Source organism: Lactuca sativa, chromosome 8 (assembly GCF_002870075.4).
Source record: "Lactuca sativa cultivar Salinas chromosome 8, Lsat_Salinas_v11, whole genome shotgun sequence".
Classification (NCBI taxonomy): domain Eukaryota; kingdom Viridiplantae; phylum Streptophyta; class Magnoliopsida; order Asterales; family Asteraceae; genus Lactuca; species Lactuca sativa.
The window spans coordinates 78,039,839-78,062,874 of NC_056630.2; the positions used below are offsets into that span (position 1 = coordinate 78,039,839).

The window sequence follows — 23,036 nt, forward strand, 5'->3', positions numbered from 1 at the left end:
GATTAATAAACTTCGGAAATTCATAACTTCTTCATACGAACTCCGTTTTCGACGTTCTTTATATCCCCGCGAAGGTGAGACCACGCTCTACGACTTTCGTTTAGACTCCGTCGGCAAATTTTGACTTTATTTTTATTAATTATTTTTAATAGGCCGGGACAGAAACTTTCGTTATAAATTCATAACTTCTTCGTTTGACGTCCGTTCTCGCCTAACTTTTTATCGTTTCAATACCAACAATGAGATCTTCGATTCTCATTTAGATTGCTTCGGCTAACAACCGCTCGATCTCAAATCGAGTAAAACAGGCTGTATATCGCTAAGCCGGAACTTCGATAAATCATAACTTCCTCATACGAAGTCAGATTTGGGCGTTCTATATATATTCGGAAACCTCGTTTCAACTACTACAACATTAACCAAATATATTAAGTTTATTTTACACTTAAATTTTGACGCTTATTTTTATTCTTAATTAATCAAACCACATAATTAAGCAATTAAGCACAAAACACACAATACTCAAATAATACAATCTTATTATTTCAAAACGGGTTACAGAGGTTAACCTAGACTATTACATTGCTACAAATGGCAAGCCCGAAACACAGGCGTTACATAGCCCACTCTAGTAAGAGAATACATCATATCAATCTCATAAACATATAATATAAGGGTATTTTGGGAAATCACCGTTCGGGCGCTGACTGATTGTACACACGTTTCTGCTCTGAGTTTCTCTAAAAATCTTTTACTTCTTTTAGAAAATTTGGCTCTCTTTTGAAAATACTTTCCAAATCCTCAGTTTGAGTTCAAATACTCCCGAAGGTGTACCCGACTCCCTAAAACCAAGGCTCTGATACCAACTTGTAACACCGTAAATTTCAAACAATTTTTCGCATTTTATAAAAACCATAATTCATTCAATATTCATAAAACATCAAAGTTTGAAACTCAATTTATGCCATATAAAAATCCCAAGATCTCATAACATAAAAATCCCGTGTGTGTGTACTGATCAAGTCGGCGCCTTCCCACGGTCATCACTAGTAGCTGAAACAAATAACACCATACACTGTAAGCACAAAGCTTAGTGAGTTCCCCAAAATTTCACATATAACACATATTAGCCACTCGAGGCTATAACTTTGTGGGTCCGTGCACCCAAACTCTGTGAACCCTGAGGTTCTAACTTTGTAAACATGCACAACATAAATCACACAGAATAATGCAGTGCAACACATAACACATATATAGCATACAAACACTGCATCACATAACTCTCGTTACTTACTCAAGGTAAAGTATAGTGAGAAGACTCACCTCGCGTATCTCGATAACTCGCAAATCCCTGAAATCACTCGTGCTCGATCCCCCGAGCTATAATCCTCCTATAATACAATATATCTCTAATTAACACTTTCACAACTAAGGTTGACTAACCCTATCAAGTCAACACTGGTCGACTCTGGTCAACGGTCATCTTTGACCAGACTCGGCGATTGCACCAAAGCGACTCGGCGAGTCTATATGTGTTCACTGACTCCCTCGGATCCTCTATTGACACGTCGAGTACTTCCCTAACTCGACGAGTTCCACCTGGCATGAATCGCGGGGCCACCACGACTCAACTCGCCGAGTCTCAAGAACAACTCGGCGAGTTCCGGCTTGACTCAGCCCCATACTGACTCTCCTGACTCACTGGGCCATCCCCCAACCCGGCGAGTCTACTCGCTGAACACTTTACGTGAAACCCCAACCCTACTCGCCGAGTCTCAAGAACAACTCGGCGAGTTCATGCCATGCACAAACTCTATTGACCTTTTGAGGTTAGATCTGCTTTCCCAAACCATAGATCTGGCCTTCCCAAGCATGAATGTCACGTAAAGTTTGAAACTTGATGCTTGTATAACCCCCACAAGGCATCAAAAGGAGATTTGGTCCCAAAAATAACCACCTAGGTCCAATGACTCCATAATAACCCAAAAAGCTCCAAGGGTTAGGGTCTTTGGACCTCTTTGAGTCCAGATCCAAGGCACAAACTCGAAGAGGGACCATTTGCTTCACATAATCACTCTCCAAAGGGGTTATAAAACCCTAACTCTAAAGATCAACCCTAAAACTGAAGGAGATTCGAACCATTACCTCAAAATGAAGCCTCTGGACTCTGGATCTGCTGGAATCCCACCTCCTCCTTGCTCTTGTCACCTTCTTCTTGCTAAACAAGGAATACAAAGGCCCAAAAGTGACTTCCTCTCTCCCAAAACGAATTAGCTCTCTTTGGGTTCTCTTAAGGGACTGGTAGCCGCAATGGGAGGCTATAAGTGCCCTTAAATAGGCTCCAAACCCGGGGAATTAGGGTTTCATTAAAAAGCGTGGACTCGCCAAGTCCTGACGCGAACCCGCGTCCAAAACCGCGATCCTACTCGGCGAGTTTGAGCTCCAACTTGCCGAGTCTCCTCACAAAATACCAAAAAAATATAAGAATGAATAATACCTGGGAATCCGGGCTATTACAATTCTCCCCCACTAGAACTAGACTTCACCCTCGAAGTCTCGCTCTGCAAATAACTCCGGATGCTGCTCGCGCATCTCACGCTCCGGCTCTCAAGTCATCTCGGACCCCTTCCGATGCTGCCACTGAACCAAAACCAAGGGTACCTCCTTGTTCCTCAGAACCTTGATTTTCCGATCTCTGATTGTCACTGGTCTCTCAGCATAATTCAGGCTCGCATCCACCTGAATATCCTCTAATGGAACCACTGCCAACTCATCGGCTATACACTTCCGCAATTGCGACACATGGAAAGTGTCGTGAATCTGCCCCAATTCTGCTGGCAAATCCAACCGATAGGCTACCCTGCCTACCCTCGCGACCACCCGAAATGGACCAATATATCGGGGCCCTAACTTGCCCCTCTTCCTGAATCGAATCACTCCTTTCCAAGGAGAGACCTTCAGGAGCACAAAGTCGCCGGCCTGAAACTCAAGCTCGGACCGGCCGACCTAAAAGCGTTTCAGGTAGCTTCTATTTAAAAAATCAATGAACCAGATAAATGTCTTATTTGAAATAATATTATTTTATGTTCAAATCATGGTTTCTACACGTCTCCTACTCAATTATAAATAGAACCTTATACTTTGGAATTTTCAAGTACTCTTTTTTTAGATACTAGATCCAAAAATTGATCCTTTCTCGCCTCTCTCCTAATCTTTCTATGGTTCTTGTGTTGTGGGTGTGAACCATTAGAGGCTCGCACAAAAATAGAGCTTCTTTTCAAAGATAATTCTAGATTGCTTTGTTGGAATCAAAGATTTGCTTACAATAACAAATAAAAGGTATGCAATTTTGTGAATTTTGCTTTCCATTAGGGTTTAGAAGATTTGATGTTCAATAATATGTTGCTTAAATAGTGTTATGACATAGATCAAAGTAGGTTGCACGTACCCTTAAGAATATAATGATTTTTCCGTATTATTACATGTAAAACCTATCAATATCTTATATAAGTTAACAATGACAAAAATATGATTAAAGTCACCAGATACATTCCTCGTTTGATATGGTCCTAAAACATAAGATTTCATGAATATAGCATATAATATCCTAAAAGGAAACCTATCATAACTTTTCTGATGGTAAAAGTAATATGATTATTTGTTACATGTTTTTTATTCATTTGGTGATGATATTACTAGCTTATAAAAAAATCTATTATCACAATGTTTTTTCAATCTTATTCATACAACAAGGAACAATGCCCAAATTATTCATAAATAAATTTCATTAAAGTATATTTCTGGTATACCCGAAAATACCCAACCCGAATCATCAACCTGGATACTCGAACTATAAGACCCGAATTGTAAATAGTTCAGGTTTCGGTTCATATTATTTTATGAAAAAACTCGAATTACCCGAAGCTCAAAAATTACCCAATCAACAAACCTAATTAGCAGTAGTGATTAGTAGTAGATAATAAGCAATAAAGAAAAGATAAAACAAGGGAAAATTAGTCCTATGCTAAAAGCATAACATCTAAACGGTTAGATTTTACAATGCAGGGACCACAAGTGGTAACAAAACCCTCCATAGGGATCACCCATGACAAAAAGCGAATAGTAGGACCAAAAGCGCTATTTTGGCAAAACCATAGGGACCAAAAAAGTGTTTTACTCTAAAATGAATTAAATATATATTAAATAACGGAAATATGACCAGATCTCGTATCAGATGAAAACGAGGAAGTTCGAGTAAAGCGAAAGACGGAAGAAGGAGAATTCATGAAGTAAATCAGTGAATTGAAAATATAGTACAGTCGTTTTAAGCATATGGCTTGTAATATTGAGGAGAAATCATTCTGGGTTGAACTGGGTGCCGATTTAGTCGAGGTATGTTGATTACATTTGTAAAGTTTGCTTAAGTTGTGTTAAATTAATGGTTGTAAGATGTTTAGTTGTTGGGATGTAAGCTAAATCAAGACATAGAACTAACTTAGAAGAAAGTTAAGTTGAGATTGTGTTTCCTGACCTAATTTTGTCATTTTCTCGATTAAAATGGGTAATGGTGATTTGAGTGAATTAGGCAATGTTAAGTAATGAAATTGAGAATATTATATATTATGCTAAAACTATGGGATGATGTCAACTTAAGTAAAAAAGAATCAACTAAATGATGAGGTGACGTATTGTGTTGCACGTTTTCCATATCTCAGTTACTTGCAACAATATAATTTCTTCCTTTAATTTGATAACATCAAAAAGATTGGGGTCCCACATTGACACAAGGTCACCAGATCTTTCAGTTGCCTCACCTGATTTTTAAGCACCATATTTCTAACCCAAGCTCTCTTAAAATCCTTCTCCACTCCATTTATATTGATAGATAAGCACTCTAACATTGTTTCTTGAAGACACCATTCTTTTTCAATTATATTGGATTCAGAGTCTGAATTCCAGTTTTGATCCCCAGACACTTCAAATACTCTTTCTTTTACTTTCCCTGAAAACATCTCCTGCTTACACTTTTTTCCTTTGAGGTTGTGAATGTTCTTCATTTTGCTTTCCTTATTTTATAAATGTAGTAATGCTTTGTTGACAATCACTTTCTTCAAACCAAACTCCACCACACTATGTGCTCTGGACCATTGGGATCACCCTCAAAATTTACAAACTTTTCTGTTTGGACCAACTTTATCTTTTTTTCTCATAATTACCATTTTAACCTCTCTTAAGTATTGGAAACCGAGATAATATAACAGCTTCGTAGCAGAACAAGTGTTGATATAGAACCATAAAGTGCCACTATATATGTTATTATGCTCAAAAGCGAAAGGGATAAATGCAAGAAGTAGCAACCTACTTTCATTTATTTGTTTATACTTTATAGCATCCTACTTTCATTTCTTTCAAAGAAACATACCAATGTTTGGACCACTCCCATCTGCTGCTAACTGAAAGTGCTTAATTATGCTTTTTCTAGAGCCAATTAGACAGGTTATTGTAATTACTTTTAAAAACAAGTAAGAAAGCATTGAGTCAATATAAGTAACATAATCAACCATTCAATGTTACATTCCTATAACACTATTAGTTACCAAAATATAAGCATATCTGGAAAGTAAGACAAGAGAATAAAAGAATGGCATCAATTAGTAGAAATGCTATATATAGTTATAATGTTTTGCTGGAGATGAGATTGAATTCAATACCTAGACAATGCCTCTGTAGTATGTACATTAAGTTTCAATTTGGTTTTAAGAAAGGGAGGGCTTGAATTGAGATACACTTTCAGATGGATTAGTCTTTAGTGGAATGTCTTTGAGCATTCTTTTTGTTATAATTAAGTAGGTTATATTATAAAACAGAGCAACAAATTAAAATTTTCAATTCATGTATCAGGTGAAAACATTGCAAATAGGCATCTGGCGAATGTCAAATATTTGGTGATAGCTTCAAGAATGCAAAATCTATTTTAATTGGGAAGGTAATTTCTTGCAAGAGATATAATGGTTATTAATTTTTAAATATGCCGACCACTGGGCTTTGAAAATTCTACATGTTAATTACTTTACTGTAGGTTATACACACATTTTAGCTATCCAAAACATTCTAATTTTTTAGGGTTTTTTATCATTATATTTATGTTGGTTCAACCTACAGAGCGTGAAAAAGCTTTTATGTATTCATTATCTCTTGTGTTATGATGCTTTCCTTGTTTCTGTAATTTTAGTTTTTCCCTTGGTTCAACCCTTTTGTATTATGTGTTTTGAGGGTATATATATATATATATATATATATATATATATATATATATATATATATATATATATATATATATATATATATAAAACGACTAACCTTGCCCTTTACTTTTTTTGATTTGTTTCTTTAGGTCATTGAAGATGCATCATTATATTCCAAACCATGTTACAGGTCATTTTTTTTTTTAACTCGAGTGGGTGAGTTTTTCTATGTGAACCTTGTAAAATTGAAAAACACCATGTCTTGTATACACCACACTTTAATAAAATAATCAAATAAACAAACCGAATGTTTCCTGTAATTTAGGGAACCCAAGTGTCAAAGATATAACATAAACTTTGGGGGCTACTTTGTGGACTTTAAGAATCATATGTGAGGTAACATATTCACAAGTTCATGTATCATTTAATGTAGTTTTTTAAATTCACATGTTCCTGTATCATTCCTGACTTTAATACATAAAAATAACAATATAGTTTTAAAATAATGTGATTCAGGAGATTGTAAGTATTAGATTACACTTTGAATAAGTTTTAAAATAAAAAAAAATATATTTTAGGTATTTCTGTAAATCATTAAATTTCAAAATCAAGTTTATAATCTTTAATTATGATAACTCTTAAAACCATCATATATATTGTTTTTGTGGGCAAATGCATTTACGTGTGACATGGGGAAATATTTAGCCAAAAATCACTTTCTTTGATTGAGAAAATTAAAAAAAAAAATAGCCCATGACCAAATCAATACAATTTTGTGGATACAAATCAACAATTGATTTCCATGTCTTGTTTTGGTCAAAGGAAAAGTAAATATAGATAGACTATAAGCATCCAGTCTTGTCTTGTGGATACAAATTTTCAATTGACTTCCAAGTCTCCCATCACAATAACTTGTTTCATCACATCACATGCATGGGCAACTTAGTCATCATATTTGTAACTTATAAATTTTCTGTTATAAATTAAAATTTTATTTTCATAAACACTCCACAAAATGCAATGTCAAGTCTTGTACCCTTCTCCAGCATACTATTAGGAACAAGCTAAAAAATCAAAAATTAAAATACGTTTCCTTTCCTTGACACATTAACATTGTTACATCAAATAATACTAAAAACAACTTGTTCTGTTGTATCTAGTTTTTTAAATCGTTGAAACCAAAAATCATTTTTATAATATAGAACAATAATTTACAAAAATTGATAATCTATCTTTGATTTCTCAAACACATAAATGCTTGTTTGTCAATATATATTGTGCTTTTTTCAATTCATAAATTGTTAAAGACTTGTGACCAAGTAATTACGTGTGCTATGGGGAATAAACTTGGACCAAAACCACTTATTTTGATTAACAGAAAATTAAAAGTGAAACTGGACCAAAAGAATACAAGTTTTTAAATTCACAAGTTTGTGTATTTTAATTTATAAAAATAATAATATAGTTTTTTATAAATAATGTGATTCAAGAGATTGGAAGTATTAGCTCATGACCAAAAAATACAATTTTGTGGATACAAATTAAACATTGATTTCCATGCCTATTTTGGGGAAAAGTAGATATAGAAAAAGACCAAAAGCATGTGGATAAACTTGTTTCATCACATTTTTTAAAACACTTGAATATTGTAGTAGTGAATGATATACTGCTTAGTTTGCAACTTGTAATTTTGTTGTGATAAATTAAAGTTATTATTTTCATATAATAACATAAGACAAATAAAGAAACTGAATATTCCATGTGATTTAGGGAGGCCAAGTTCTGATACAAGTAATGTCAAAAATAATAATAAAACTAAATGGACCTCATGTGTATCATAAATGTGAACATATTGATTAGTAATCTTGAACACTGTTTTTATTTAAACTCAATAATAATATCAAAATAATAACATGATTTCTAAATAATGTGATTAAAAGCTTGTAAGCATTAGACTTCCACTCATTTGACCTGCTCAACCCATCTAGCAGTTTCATATTTAGCCACGGTTTTAAATTCCCAGTTTATAATTGTAACCATCACTTAAAAATATTTATTATGTATCTATGATTTATCAAAATGGAGATGCTTGTTTGTCAAATACTGTGTTTTATTCAATTCATATTTTGTTAAAAATTTGTGGCAAAATAGAATTGCATGTGCTGTGTGGAATAGTCTTGTCCCACAAACCACTTTTTTTGATTGACAGACAAAAAAAAAAAAAAATAGCATAAGAATATAAGGTTGTGGATACAAATTCTCCTTTGACTTCCAAGTCTTCCAATATTCATTTATGGCTTTATAAATGTACTCGTTGCTTCATCATAATAACCCATCACTTCTTCATCACAACCCATCTTTTCTACTTCAACTTTCTTCTAAACTAAAACTGAGTTAAGGTTGATAATGGGGATCCATCTCATTTTCATATGTGTGTTTTTGTTTGCAGCCACATATACTTGTTTGGGGGTTGGAAATGTTAGTGTCCTTTGCTCTGAGAAAGAGAGAGTTGCTCTTCTCAACTTCAAACACAGTATCCAAGATCCTTTTGAAATGTTGTCATCATGGGTTGGAAATGAGTGTTGCCTGTGGGAAGGAATCCAGTGTGACGGTGTCACTGGAAATGTTCAACGCCTTCATCTCAAAGGAGATTGGCCCTACCCCTACAATTACTTAGCTGGTAACAAGGTGAGTTCTTCTTTGGCAGAGTTGAGGCATCTCAAATACCTCGACTTGAGTGGGAATGATTTCCAAGGAAGTCAGATCCCTGAGTTTATTGGATCCTTGAAACACCTGAGTTACCTGAATCTCTCTTATGCTGGTTTTGAAGGTATCATTCCTCCTCACATTGGAAATCTTTCTAATTTAAAGGTTCTTGATCTCAGTTCATACGATTCTGAAAACTTTCTGAAGGCAGATGATATGGCATGGGCTTTTGGCCTTTCGTCACTCGAGCTTCTCAACTTGAGTTATGTGGATCTTAGTGGAGCACAAAACTGGGACATGATGCTTCACATGATTCCCTCCTTAAAAGAGTTAAGTTTGTCACATTGTAGACTTTCCAATGTTAATCTTGGTCCTTTTCTTAATTCCAGTAGAATACTTCCTAATATAAAACACCTCGATCTTGGCTACAATTCTTTCAAAGGTCCACTCCCCTTCCTTCTTCAAAACATGACATTTCTAGAATTCCTGGATCTTTCATGGTTTGATCTTAGTTTGGGATCAAACTTTGCAAAATTGCTAAGCATGATCCCTTCTTTGTCAGAGCTTCATTTGTCAGGTTGTGGGCTGGATAAGACGCGTTTATCTTCTCCACATCTTAATTACAGTACACTTTCTAACATCCAGCACCTCGATCTTAGCAATAATCCACTTGGAGGTATATTTCCATCTGTATTGACAAACATGAGCTCCCTAGAAGTCCTTGACCTTTCAGATACCATGTTGAATTCATCTCTTCCTATTCTGCCTAAACTTCTAGAGCTTCATCTTTCTGGTAACAAGTTTAAGCAGATTGAGGATGTTGGAATCTGGAGACAGGGCCACCTGAAACAATTAAGTGTAACAGATAATGAGTTTGCTATGGAAATGATTGACACACCAAAAAATGCATCAGAGTGCTCCATATATGCTTTGGAGTTTCTGGAATTAAGTCGGAGTTTAAAAGGTAGAATTCCAGAAACACTTGGAAGACTGATGAATTTAAGACACCTTGATCTATCATACAACAAACTGACTGGTTCAATCCCTGAATCTGTAAGAGGATTAAGATTTTTACAAGTACTTGATCTATCTGAAAACCAGTTGACTGGTCCCATTCCAGAATTCCTTGGGAATCTTACCCAACTCATCCTTTCTTATAACCAATTGAATGGTTCAATTCCAGAATCCCTTGGAAAATTAGCAGCTTTAACAAAATTGTATCTACATTCTAATTTATTAGACGGGACTATTCCAGTTTCGATTGGGCAACTTGCCAAACTCCATACTCTCTCTATCTCTAACAATTCTTTAGAAGGAGCGGTTACCGAAGCCCATTTTGCTAATCTTTCAGTGTTGAAGCTCTTGGATGCTTCTTCTAACAGTAAGCTGACATTGAATGTTTCATGTGGGTGGATACCTCCATTCCAGTTGATATCTCTTAGTCTCAGCTCTTGCAAAATCGGGAATGGATTTCCGCAGTGGCTTCGACATCAAAGGAAACTTAAGAGGTTATTGTTGTTCAATGCTACACTTTCGGGGCCGCTGCCCACATGGCTGCAGAAGATGCCCATCATTTCTTGGTTAGATCTCTCTCACAACAAACTCAGCGGATCTTTGAAAAACCTTCCTAATGCAGGAAATGGTGATGCATATTGGCCTTTACCTCTATTACTTCTGGAATATAACCTTTTCAGTGGGTCAATTCCAAGGTCATTATGCAGAAGAACAAATTTGAAAGGGCTTGATCTTTCAAGAAACATGTTAAGTGGGAAAATTCCCAACTGTGTGGGGAATCTGCAGGGTTTGGCTATCATGAGTATAAGCTCAAATCAGCTCTCTGGTGCCATTCCTAGCTCAATTGCTCTTATTTCATCATTATTTTGGTTAAATTTGAACAAAAATAACTTTACTGGTGAAGTTCCTCCAGAATTAGGGAATCTACAAAGTTTGGGAGTCTTAGATTTGGGTGACAATAAATTATATGGAAATATACCCAATTGGATAGGGAAAAAACTTACATCTTTGGTAGTTTTGAGTTTACACAAAAACAACTTCACTGGTAGAATTCCTCCATCTCTTTGCAAAAATTCAAATCTTCAAATTTTGGATCTTGCATACAACAACTTAACCGGAACCATCCCTCCGTGTGTAGGAAACTTAAATGGCATGGTTGTGAGTCACTTGATATACGAGCATTTAGATATCGATCATGATAAGAATGTGATTCAGGTCATGAAAGGTGTTGATCTTGAATATACAACAACTTGGAGAATAGTTTATAACATGGACCTTTCAAGCAATAAACTTGAGGGAGAAATACCGGTCGAGCTAACTACACTTTCTTTGTTGGTGGGTCTGAATCTGTCTAATAATCATCTGAGAGGGGGTATTCCAGACAGCATTGGAAACATGATGAAGTTGGAAACTCTTGATTTCTCAAAAAACAAGTTGAGCGGGAGCATCCCTCCAAGCATGGCAGCTTTGACTTTTTTGAGCCATTTGAATTTGTCACACAACAACTTGTCGGGTCAAATTCCAACAGGAAATCAACTGCAGACGCTTATTGATGATCCATCAATATATGCTGGGAACAAACATCTATGTGGACCTCCATTGCAAAACACTTGCTCAAATCATCAAGATTCAACAACAACAACAAGCAAGAAGAAACACAAAGCAGCTGATGAGAAGATGGAGGTATGGTTGTTTTATGTGGATATAATGAGTGGTTTTGGAACAGGGTTTTGGGGTGTTATTGGAGTTCTGATGTTCAAGAAGCAGTGGAGACACAAACTTTTCATGTTTGCTGAGGAAACCATGGATAAGATATACGTTGCAGTTGTGGTAAGAGTTGCCAAGTTCAAGAGAGGAAGAGAATAGCTGCATAGATCATGTGGAATGCAAGTAGTTCTTGAATGCATGTTATCAGTGATGGTTTTGCTTTTGAGATATGCTTATTCTAATGTATTACTATTTGGATTTTGTATTTGTATGACCTTTGTCATATCAGTGTTGTTTAGAGGTGCTAATTTACAAAATTTCTTTTGGATTTGGTATTTATACATGATCAAGTTGTAGATTTAGATTACTATGTATTTGAGTTGTAGATTTTTTTTTTCTTTTTAATTCTCGACCTTCTGCTGCTGTTCTCACTCCCAACATGCTGTTGTATCCCCCGGTTTTCATCTACATTGGTCCAAGTAAGTAAGAAACATGTAATTGACTCATTATTTATTTTTTCATTTGTAAAATTTCTAGTTTTTTCATGTATAGAAAGAGGATGTTTGGGTGAAAGGTGGAGTTTTTTTTTTGTTGGATTTGGTTTTTAGATAAGACTATGGTCTTGTATGAATCTGCAATGGCAGTGATCTTGGTTGATTGTTTGATTATATTCTCATGAGTCTGCAAGTTATGAGATTAGATTAGGGTTAATCTCATATTTTTGTGTTTGTTTGTATGGTGTTCAGTCTATTCAGACAATCACTCTGACTAACATGAAGTTGTATTGTATGTATTTGTTGCATTAAACTGGTGGTCCATTTTACCCTTCCTGAAGAGTAAGATGGTTTTGGATAGGATAGGATATCTATGTTTTTCTCATCATCATCTATGTAATGTAATCCTCCACGAGGCATATCATCATTGACAATAGATGTAAAGAGGGTCATAAAGTCACTTCTGATACTATATTATTTCTAAGTTTATGATATTTTGTCGGTTTTTTTGATTTTGGATTTTTCTTGACCCATCCCCCTTTCTACTTATGTGTTTTAAGTTTTTCATATATTGTATCATGCGTAACCTTTTTCTTTACTTTATACATTTTGTTTCTTAATTTAGATCATTTTGAGTTCATCGCATGGCTCTTCATGATTGCTCCTCTCCTCCATTAAACCATGTTAATTACTGGTGAGTTTTGTTGTGTACTTTGAATTGCTTCAAGTGGATAAAATATTTTGCCTGAACCATATAATTTTAAAACACATTGTCTAATATATACCACAGCCTGATTAAATAATAAACACAAACAAATAAATAAAATGAATGTTGCATTCAGTTAAAGTAGCCCAACGTTTAAGGTTTAATACAGTGTGAAAAAATAATAATAGAACAAATATGTGAACTTTGGGGGCTACTTTATCGACTTCAAATTCATATGTGAGATCTACCGTGAAAGTAAATAGATTTGACTAGTTATCCTCAAAAAAGCATTTTTGTTCCAAAACAATAAAAGAATTTGTTGCAATTTTGGTGGTTATTTTGATGTTTTATAGCAATTTTGGTCATGTTCCAAGTAAAGTTACCATCTTACCCTTTATCTAAAAATATTGTAAGTTCATATATATTAAAATACCTTTGAGCATTCTTTTAATTAAATTTGTTGGCAATTTTGTTTATATTTTTAATAGAACAATAAATTATTAAATTTGTCTATTGTATCAGGTGAAAATTACCAATTGTGTTTGGAATCTGCATGAGATTAAGCTCAAATCAGCTCTCTAGTAGCATTCCATGTTCAATTGCTCGTAATTCATTATTATATTGCTTAAATTATGAACAACAATAGCTTTATTGGTAAACTTGCTCGGGAATTAGGGAATCTACAAGTTTTGGAAGTCATAGATTTGGATGACAATAAACTCGGTGGAAATATTCCCAAATGTATCGGGAAAAAACTTACATATTTGGTAGTTTTGAGGTTCAACAAAAACAACTTCACTGGTAGAATTCCTTGATCTCTTTGCAAAGATGGGATCTTGATTTCAATGTACAACGTCCAAAAGCTTACCTTGAACTTGGGTGGGTAATAAATTCAATTATGGATAATATTCTGTTCTTCCCTTTCTGAAATAAATTCGTGATTTTTCTTCACGAAAATCATTTGATTTTGGAATAACTAACAAATTAGCAAATGGGTGCTGTTTTACAAGAAGCAATTGGTCATTACAAGGCCCTTATGACCCAACATCATGAAGAACTAGGTAAGTATTGTATACTAATTCTTGTAAGAAAAGCATGGTGGTTGTTTTGTGAATCCAACCATGAAGTTTGAAAATTTCCATTTTTCAATCAATAATTGGTACTATATTCATCTTTATGAAGGTGCTTCAACGCCCATGATTACATCTACTTCAAGGTCCTTGTGAGTTTTTATGATCTTTCGATCTTTTACTCAGATTATACATAAACCGCCATACTGGTGTTTATGGGTAATGTATTTTTAGGTTGATGTTAATATATATATATATATATATATATATATATATATATATATATATATATATATATATATCATGTGTAAACCTTAATATGCTCAATAATTTGCAATTATTGATGAAATAATCAAGAATCGACCCAAAATCATGCATTGATTGGTGATATTCTACACCATGTTTAGCTATGGTCGTTAATTTTATAATTGACCCAAAATCATGCATTGATTGGCTTGATTCTTTGTTTTGCAGCTTGTCGTCTGTGTGTGAATGCTAACTCAGGTGATGCCTTCATTTGATTCAACTTAGTGTGTTTAGTCTTAAAGAGAAATATTATATACTCCCTCTGTTTTAATGAAATTGTTTTAGGTTATGTATCTTTCATCTTATGACTTATATTTCATCTCACATCTGTTTTAAGGTTGCTAGAAGTTACATTTCTGGTATAAAGGGTGTCCCTCGTTGTACTTGCATACTTTGTTAGTCGGTATTAGATACACACCATATATAGGTTATGTTGTAATTTAGTTGCTATCTACAGTCAAAGTCAAACCATTCTTGTTCCATTCATATATGTTTTTTTACAATTAAGTTTCATCACGTGCATTGTAGCAATTATTCTAATAAACGTTTATGGGTTGTTTTCTTTAATGCTTTCTGATCTCGAAGTGGTGGTTCGATGGACTCACAAAGTGGGAAACGAAAGGAAGAACAAACGAAGAGACCGATAAGGGTAACAAAGTGGGCGTGATAAACTCATTAGGACATCGCTTTATTTATATAAGGGGGTGTCCAATCTTGGGGAACAAGGGTTGACCGTGGACCAGAGTCAATTGCCACATCAGCTGTGACTAGGCAGCCACCTCACCGTTTTTTTTTTACTGATTTGTCATAGAAACTTTTTATTACAGGTCAAGGGACCATTTCAATTGGTCAATGTATATGTCGTTCCCTTAATGTACAAAAAAGATTAATTGGGTGACCTTTTAAAACAAACTTGACAAGTTCGTTAGGATAAGATGACATTTTCCCTTTTCCTATTAACAAATCCACAAGTTCGTGTATCTCATTCCCGACTTAGATATATCGAAATCATAATATCGGTATTTAAATTTACAATTTCGTGTATCATTTCAAGAGATTGTAAGTATTAGATTACACTTTGGATAAGTTTCAACGTGCTCCCAACTTGTTTGTTTCATTGTCACTTTAGCCCAACCAATTTATCGTTTTATTTTAAAAAGTTTGTCATCTTATTATTTATTTATTTATATATTTTGCATATGAAGGGAACCAACTTGTATTTTACCGCTAATTTATGTAACAAACCCATTATAATCGGTTAGTTTGTTATTTGCCTTTTTTATTTGGCTAGAAAGTGTTGACATGTAGCTTCGTCATTCTAATTTCTTCCCATCTGTCAAACTTTCATCTACATATCAATCATATGGCGGTTGGTTTAGTGATAAACCGATAACAATTAAAAAGTCTTCCCATATGTGGAGATAAAGGCAAGAGAAAGGCGCGCACAAACAACACATACACATTGCTCAGTTTCATCCCCTGCCTCCCCATTACCAAAACTCTAGTGCATACAAAGAAGATCAATGGAGAAGTACTTAGGAAACAAGTACACAGGAGACGCATGTGTTTATACACATCTCTTTCCTTTTCAATTTCAGTTATTTCTAACATTTTTCTCAATTTCTCGACGCCTTCCTTCGATTGTGTGTTTTGTCCGTTTAGTTTCTCATCGAACATAATAACTCTATTTCTATTTTAGGTATAAACAAATTGAGATTTTCTATTAGGGATTCTGATCATCAAATTTTACAGAAATGTTTTTCGTTTCATGTTTTAGAGTCCCATGGAAATTTAACTTGAAGTTCGATATATAAAAAGAATCGCTTGATATAAATTATGTGTTCTTTCTGCTTGTCAGTTTTCAAGATGAATTTGGGAATGGTTTCTGGTCGGTGGTCAACCAACTTCAGGAAAATTGATTATCATGTTCAGAACCGTCAGAGCTCCTCCCATGTGTGTTACTTGAAGGAGGTTAATGTTGTCCAAACACGGTGGCGATGGCGATTGAGTTGAGTTACACACAACGGTGATAAACAACCCCTACAAAGAATCTGAATCTGGTAACTCCACCCTATACTAGGCTTTTGTAATCGTAGGAGGTGGTGGTTAGATCAGAGGGCGACATCAATGGGGGTTGTTGGAGATGATAACAAGGAGACATTGTTTTTTGAGAAGATTGATCACAAGCAAAGCAATTTCGAGTAGTTGATGATCTACAACGAGTATTTTGGTCTCAGAGTGTGTGAGAATGGTTGTTGACAGTGCAGAGGACATATCTGGTCATCACAATAGCAAAATAAAGTTCTTACATCGTCGGAACATTTGGTGTCAGCGTTGCTACCTGCAGTGGCAGCCAGGATACAAAGAATCATTGTGGTTCTCATGTAAAGAACAATATGCAGAGGAGTAAGATGTTGGTGATTTTAGTTTCACCATGTCATTTTATGTAACTTGAATTATCATGTGAGCTAAGGGGCATCTTAATTTGTTTTCTAATATGTGTACGGGTTGGTACGGAGTGCACGCATGTATAAGATCAACTTAATAGCCGGTTCGACGACTAGTCGGGGGTCTAGAGGCAGCGCCCCTGGGTCCGGGGTTTCCAAAAGGGCAACACCCCTTTGGCGGGGTCTAGGGGCAGCGCCCCTAGCGGGATCCAAGGGGCATAGCCCTTGGCTGGTGTCCCGCTAGTGTGATATTTCGATTCTTGAGAGTGATTATGGTAAAACTAATGAAACTCGTTAGTTTTGGTAACCCTAAATCCTCATTAAAATCCGGATTACCCTAACTTCCTTCCAAAGGAATTTATAGCGGCCCAACCCTAATGAAACCCTAATATCGTTTATTATATAAACGACTCTTCTTTTCAGAAAAATGGGACGATCTTAAGCTCTCGTTTTCATCATACTTTCAAAAATCCTCTAGCATACTGGCTTACGATTTCTGTGCCTAGAATCGTAAGTGTCCACTATGATTATCCTAGGATGAATTTCTTGTAACCCAGGCATAGGGTAGAAATATCAGTTCGGAAAGTGATATTACGATCCAAGTTGGTATCCATATCTCCACCATAAACCCTAAATTTCCCAACATTCAAACTGATATTTACTATTCTTGGAGATGGGTGACTTAATCCGCGAGATGACCACCAAGTTTGCAATGCTGGAGAAGTTCGAAGGTGTCGACTTCAGGAGCTGGAAGAAGAAGATGTACTTCATGCTGACAACTCTGAAAGCAGCATAGGTGCTGGTACTCCAAGACCAGCAGAGCCAGAGGAAGGTGTTGTTGAGACTATTGAAGAGATAAGAAGGAGATAGAAGTGGGACAACAATGACTACATCTGCAAAGGTCACATTCTTAACGGTATGTTTGATGCTTTATTTGATATCCATAGTGAAGCCTTGTGTGCCAAGGAGTTGTGGGGCACCCTTGAGTTGAAGTATATCACCGAGGATGCTTCTAGCAAGAAGTTTCTGGTAAGTAACTTTAACAATTATAAGATGGACGACTCAAGGTCTGTTACTGAACAATTCAATGAACTCCTTGCCATATACAGTTACTTTAAACTGCACCATATGAATATGGATGAGTCCATTGTTGTGTCAACCATCATTGACAAACTGCATCCATCCTGGAAAGACTTCAAACACAACTTGAAACTGATGGGTTTATACAAACAATCCTATGTGTGCATGCAACCCTAGAGTTGGATCTATGTTTTCACTATTAGTTATACAACTTTATGAACACAAAAAGAAACCTGGCATGCTACTATTATTTTTGAAATCCATATAAAAGAATAGAATACATACCTTTTGTTGTTATATAGTAATAACAACTAGTTCCTTGAATTTCCTTAGCTCTTAAAAGCAAGTACCATAATTATAGTACCTCTAATGGCTCACAAACACACTAGGTGAAAGGATGAATATTGTTGAGAGGAGAAAAGGGTATCTTGCCCTAGATTTCGTCCCATTTAGGGTTTCCCAAAGCTTGGACGAAATCTTAGTGCCTTAGGGTGCTCTTTATACTTAAGGCTAACTAGGGTTTCCAGGTGTAAACCCTAATCCCTTAGCTTAGGGCCTAAGCAAGTCCATGGACTCCTTTCCTTAAGCCCTTGGACGAAAACTCCTAGATCCTTCTAGTATTTTCGTTCAAGCCTTAATAAAGGTGATCCAATGGCCCAAAGCCTCAACTATTGAATAATTACAAAATGGCCCCTACACTTTCAGTCAGTTCCTTTAATCCCAAAATTAATTCCTAATTAATTTCTGATTAAATACTAATTAATAATATGATTCCAAATTAATATATTAATCATATAATATATTAACAAATCATATTTATACCCTAATTTATTATTCTTAACAATAAACCAGCCTCTCTCCTCAACAATCATCTTGTCTAGTCACCGGTGTGAAGGCAACCCAAAAGGACAATGCACCATCGGGTCAAGTACATACCAAAATAGTTATGGACTTAGACACTAATCCAACAGTCTCCCACTTAGATAAGTCTAATAACTATTCTGCATATGACTTCAGATCCTGGTCTGCAATCATAGCTTTCAAAAGCCGCTGTCAACTCTGATCTTATCAGAAGCATGTCCTTTAGATAAGGGATCATATATTCCTCCATTCAAGATATCGTATAGACTGAGACATGGATTTAAACCATTCCTTTCTATACTGTTCCCCGATTTATGACAAATGATAACAGACTACAATTGAACACATCAAATTAGTCTCAGTTTGGCCAAGCGCTTATGTGTCATCACTAAATCATCGAGGGGCCCACAGATATCGCTTTCATCCTACTTTGGATAAAAGGAACGGATAAACTTTGATTCAGTGCTTGCTTTCACTCACTTACCGAATCACACACAACAATATGTTTTATAACACCAAGTTACTGGTGCGTTTACATATTATTAATGTGTATCTGACTCGCAAGATACAACTCACACATCTCGGTTTCAAGAATATAAGATGTTATCGTCTCACCAATCACTCATGATACAATTCATGAAGTGATCCAAGTGAGCGTCGGTTTAATCCAATGCTCAAATCATATTCATAAGCACTCATGAACATTGCAGCAAACATTTGCTTATGTCTAATACACTTTAGACAATCCACACACCAATTCACGACAGTCTTCATTCATACCTACTTCCAAAATATGAACCACTGTGGTCCGTTCGAATAATTTGAATATTCTGAAATAATTAATTATTCAGGAAGTCAAAACATGCAAAGTGAAACACAAGAATAATACTAATCCCATATGGCCCCAAACTCTGGGTATAAATAAAAACATTTTATTTAATCACCATATTGATTACTCATTATTTGTTGTTTCGGGTAATCAACTTCTTTCTTGAATTATTACTACACTTGTCCCATGCTCTTAGCATGCACACAATGTTTACTTATGGTCCTTACTTTGTGAAACAGATCAAATGAACACATTTCCAATCATACTCATTTCACAACTCCCAATCCTTATCACAAATGTAAGAATATCAAATTCTTGCCACTTATAGAATATGCTAGATTCTAACATTTTATGCAATGATCCTTTCGTAAAGTCATATCTCAAAATCATCAAGACTTGGCCAATCTCTATGATGTCTCTCACTCAAAGTACATTCCTTTGAACATCCTTCTTGCATAAAAGTTTCTAATCTAGACATAGATTCTCAATATTCAGCTCCCAAAATGGAAACATTTCCATATTTGCCATATGACAACTCATTCTTAATAGAATCTTATCTATTCATAATAATGTCGATATGGTCCATCCAATACCATACTTCCAACTACTCACAAGCGACCAATTCTCAGCGAGCTTTGGATCGTCCTTTGATAGTTGTTTAATTATCTTAGTCAAAATGGATTCTTGTCCTTTTTCCCTCTTAATGCGCTGGACAGTTGGAAAATTTTAGAATGGTCAAATATTATAGCATTTGCAATCGATCCTATACCCGAAGCGTATGAGACACGATGCATAATGTCTTACATAAAGATACGATACTTTATTAATCTGCTGCCATAATATCTTATGTGTCACGTTCTTATAATTCGAATTATGAAGAGGGATGCCATAATCATAATCGAAATTTTGAGAACGCACTATGTATCGTTGACTAAATTTATTAACATTCCACAATCTAAGCCTTTAGATTTGAAATGAAGCATAATATTCTCTCCCTTAATTATAGCAAAACAACTATTCAACCCTTACGACTTTGCAAAGTATAACTCTTGTTTTCTATAATTAATATTGTTAACTTGCAATACTTGCCTTAATAATCATACAATCACAACATTTATGCTCCCACTATCATGATGATTATTATCATATAAGCATAACACTTATGCTCCCACTAGCTTTGACGTGTATTCAGAAACCAACTTAACTTCCAGAAAAACAATACCTATTGAATTTCTTAAGTTCATATTTATAATACCTAATGCTTTGATAATCCTTTATCTAAGCTTCTTAATCTTATACACCTTTGCCTTAGATAGCTCATATGTGTGTCTAAACAATTCAGACTAATTGCCAAATCTCACAATTCAAATCATGGAAAGGGATACCGTAACCATAATCGAATTTAAGAATGCAATTTTCATAATCACTATCTTCTTAAAATCTCTCTTAGTGAAAGCATTTCCTCACAGTCATTTTCATGAAGGAGGGAATCTTATGACACTTAGATTTTAATGGTGTATATGTTCCTATCCATGCGAATTAGTCAAAACCAAAGTTTGCGCAAATCCAAACTCATATGGACCGAACTTTCTCAATCTTGATTTCTTGCCTTATGGTAACACGAGTGCCCACCATGTCTTCCAAGTAGTTAAGCAACTCACCCTTTCCTATCAATGTACTTTTCATTGATCAAGGTGCTTGCCTTTTATGCGTTCAATTGAGAACTCATAGAACTCACATGCATAATTAACTCAATTGGAATGGCATAGAAACAAAATAATGTCAACACGATAGGTTATAAACCTCAAACTGTGTGCTAGTGATGATCGATAAGGTTTATTCTTGATTTGTTCTTGAGACCTTTCAAGACCATTGAGACTCCCACTGACTCCTTGACATATAAGATTCTCTTGTCAATAAACATTTCTCGACAAACAAATATTCAAGAGTTAGTGTAGCTTTTATCAAGACAAAACACTTCACAAAATTGGTCCTAGTTGGTCTTTGTCTTCTCCAAGACATCACAACTTTCCAATTTCAAATGTGCAAGAATAAGAAAACCTTTTCAAATTCCACATTTGATGAATGTTATAAACCTTCTTAAGACTTGTCACTCAATGTCACAATCTTAACTCTAAGACTTGTTTTTGGAACGAAGTATGATTGACTTCTTGATTTAACCATTTCTTCAATTCTTGATTCCTCTTCTCAGACATACAATTGTACTAAGATTCATTTAGAGGATCAATTGAGATACGGTTCTTAATCATAAAGACCTATCATAAAACAAAATAAAAGGTACTCTCCCTTCTTCTTAGAATAGAGAAACTTTTATCTTTCTGCCTACTTGATTCTTCTTATCCGTTCTGCTATTGATTGAAACTCTTTCAATCAATTCAGAATTACACTTAATCTTATAAGTATAATCATATTTACTAAACCTTTAGTAAATCATGACGAATATCTTTGTCACTCTTGTGGTGGACTTGATCAACACACAACTTTGTGTACTTGATCTCATAGTCCTTCACTTGACACTTTGTCAACGAATTAGTCTAATTTCCAAATATGAAATTTCTCATTAATCATGCAACCAAGTTGCATGATTCCAAGTTTCTGTCCAATTGAAACTTGGGCGATGAGAAACTCTCCCTATTTGGTAAATTCTTGACATTTCCACAAATAACATAATCCATTATTGCTAATAACTGAAACATTCAAACATCAATTTTTCATACACGCCATTGCAAGGATAAATAAATAATATAAAATCAAAATTTATTTTATTGCGGAAAAATTTGTCCTTACAATGCAATTCAATTGAAAACTATGTTAATACATATTTCATAGCAATCTATTCTAACTCCAAGTAGTAGCTCAAAATTCTAATCTTCAAGCAATGCAATCGAAATCCATTTCTTCACGATTAGATTCAGCTCGCGTCTTCCCTTAAGCTTCCTCTATTTTCTTCAATTCTATAAAACATCAAAATGTAATCTTATCACATCATGTATTAAGAATCTAGAATAAGAACTTAAAAGAGTTAGTTAATGGATTTCTAACTATACTAAAAATTCACAAAACTATCAAAAAAAACATATACATATGACAATTCACTTGCAATAACATACTATGAAATGCTAAGGTACAACCTTAAGATGCATCGTAAATAAGTTTTATAACATAAATCATATTTATATCACAATTGTCTAACATATTCACATAATACTTGCACTTGCATCAAAAATCATTTGGCTACAAATATAAATTATGAAAACCAATTGTACAGCCTTACAAATGGCAAATGTACAACTTGAAGATGCATCAGAAAATCTGTTTACTACAAATATAATGCATGAAAACCAAATATATAGCCTCACAATGCACGATTTATGCATCATGTACTTGTACAATCACATATCTGCAATATACTAACAATACCAAGGCTACCGATGCATCAAAACCACAATGCTACTTATGAAATGCTCTAAATATCGGATATAACTTATACATCTACGAAAATCAGAAAGGCAACACCTTCGATTTATGTTTTTTCGTACTTTTTATGAAT

General features: G+C 34.9%; 1 protein-coding gene and 1 long non-coding RNA gene across 2 annotated transcripts; both read left to right on the forward strand.

Moving 5' to 3' along the window:
- The first annotated feature begins 3,995 nt into the window (after positions 1 to 3,995).
- LOC128127544 (uncharacterized) lies at positions 3,996 to 6,599 on the forward strand. The gene is made up of 3 exons (XR_008225424.1): positions 3,996 to 4,392; positions 5,902 to 5,986; positions 6,395 to 6,599. It is a non-coding gene; the product is annotated as an uncharacterized LOC128127544 (long non-coding RNA).
- Positions 6,600 to 8,651: 2,052 nt separating this feature from the next.
- On the forward strand, positions 8,652 to 11,831 carry LOC111904104 (receptor-like protein EIX2). The gene has a single exon (XM_023899880.3). It carries the CDS (start codon positions 8,652 to 8,654, stop codon positions 11,829 to 11,831), a length of 3,180 nt encoding a protein of 1,059 aa, XP_023755648.2.
- Positions 11,832 to 23,036: the final 11,205 nt, after the last annotated feature.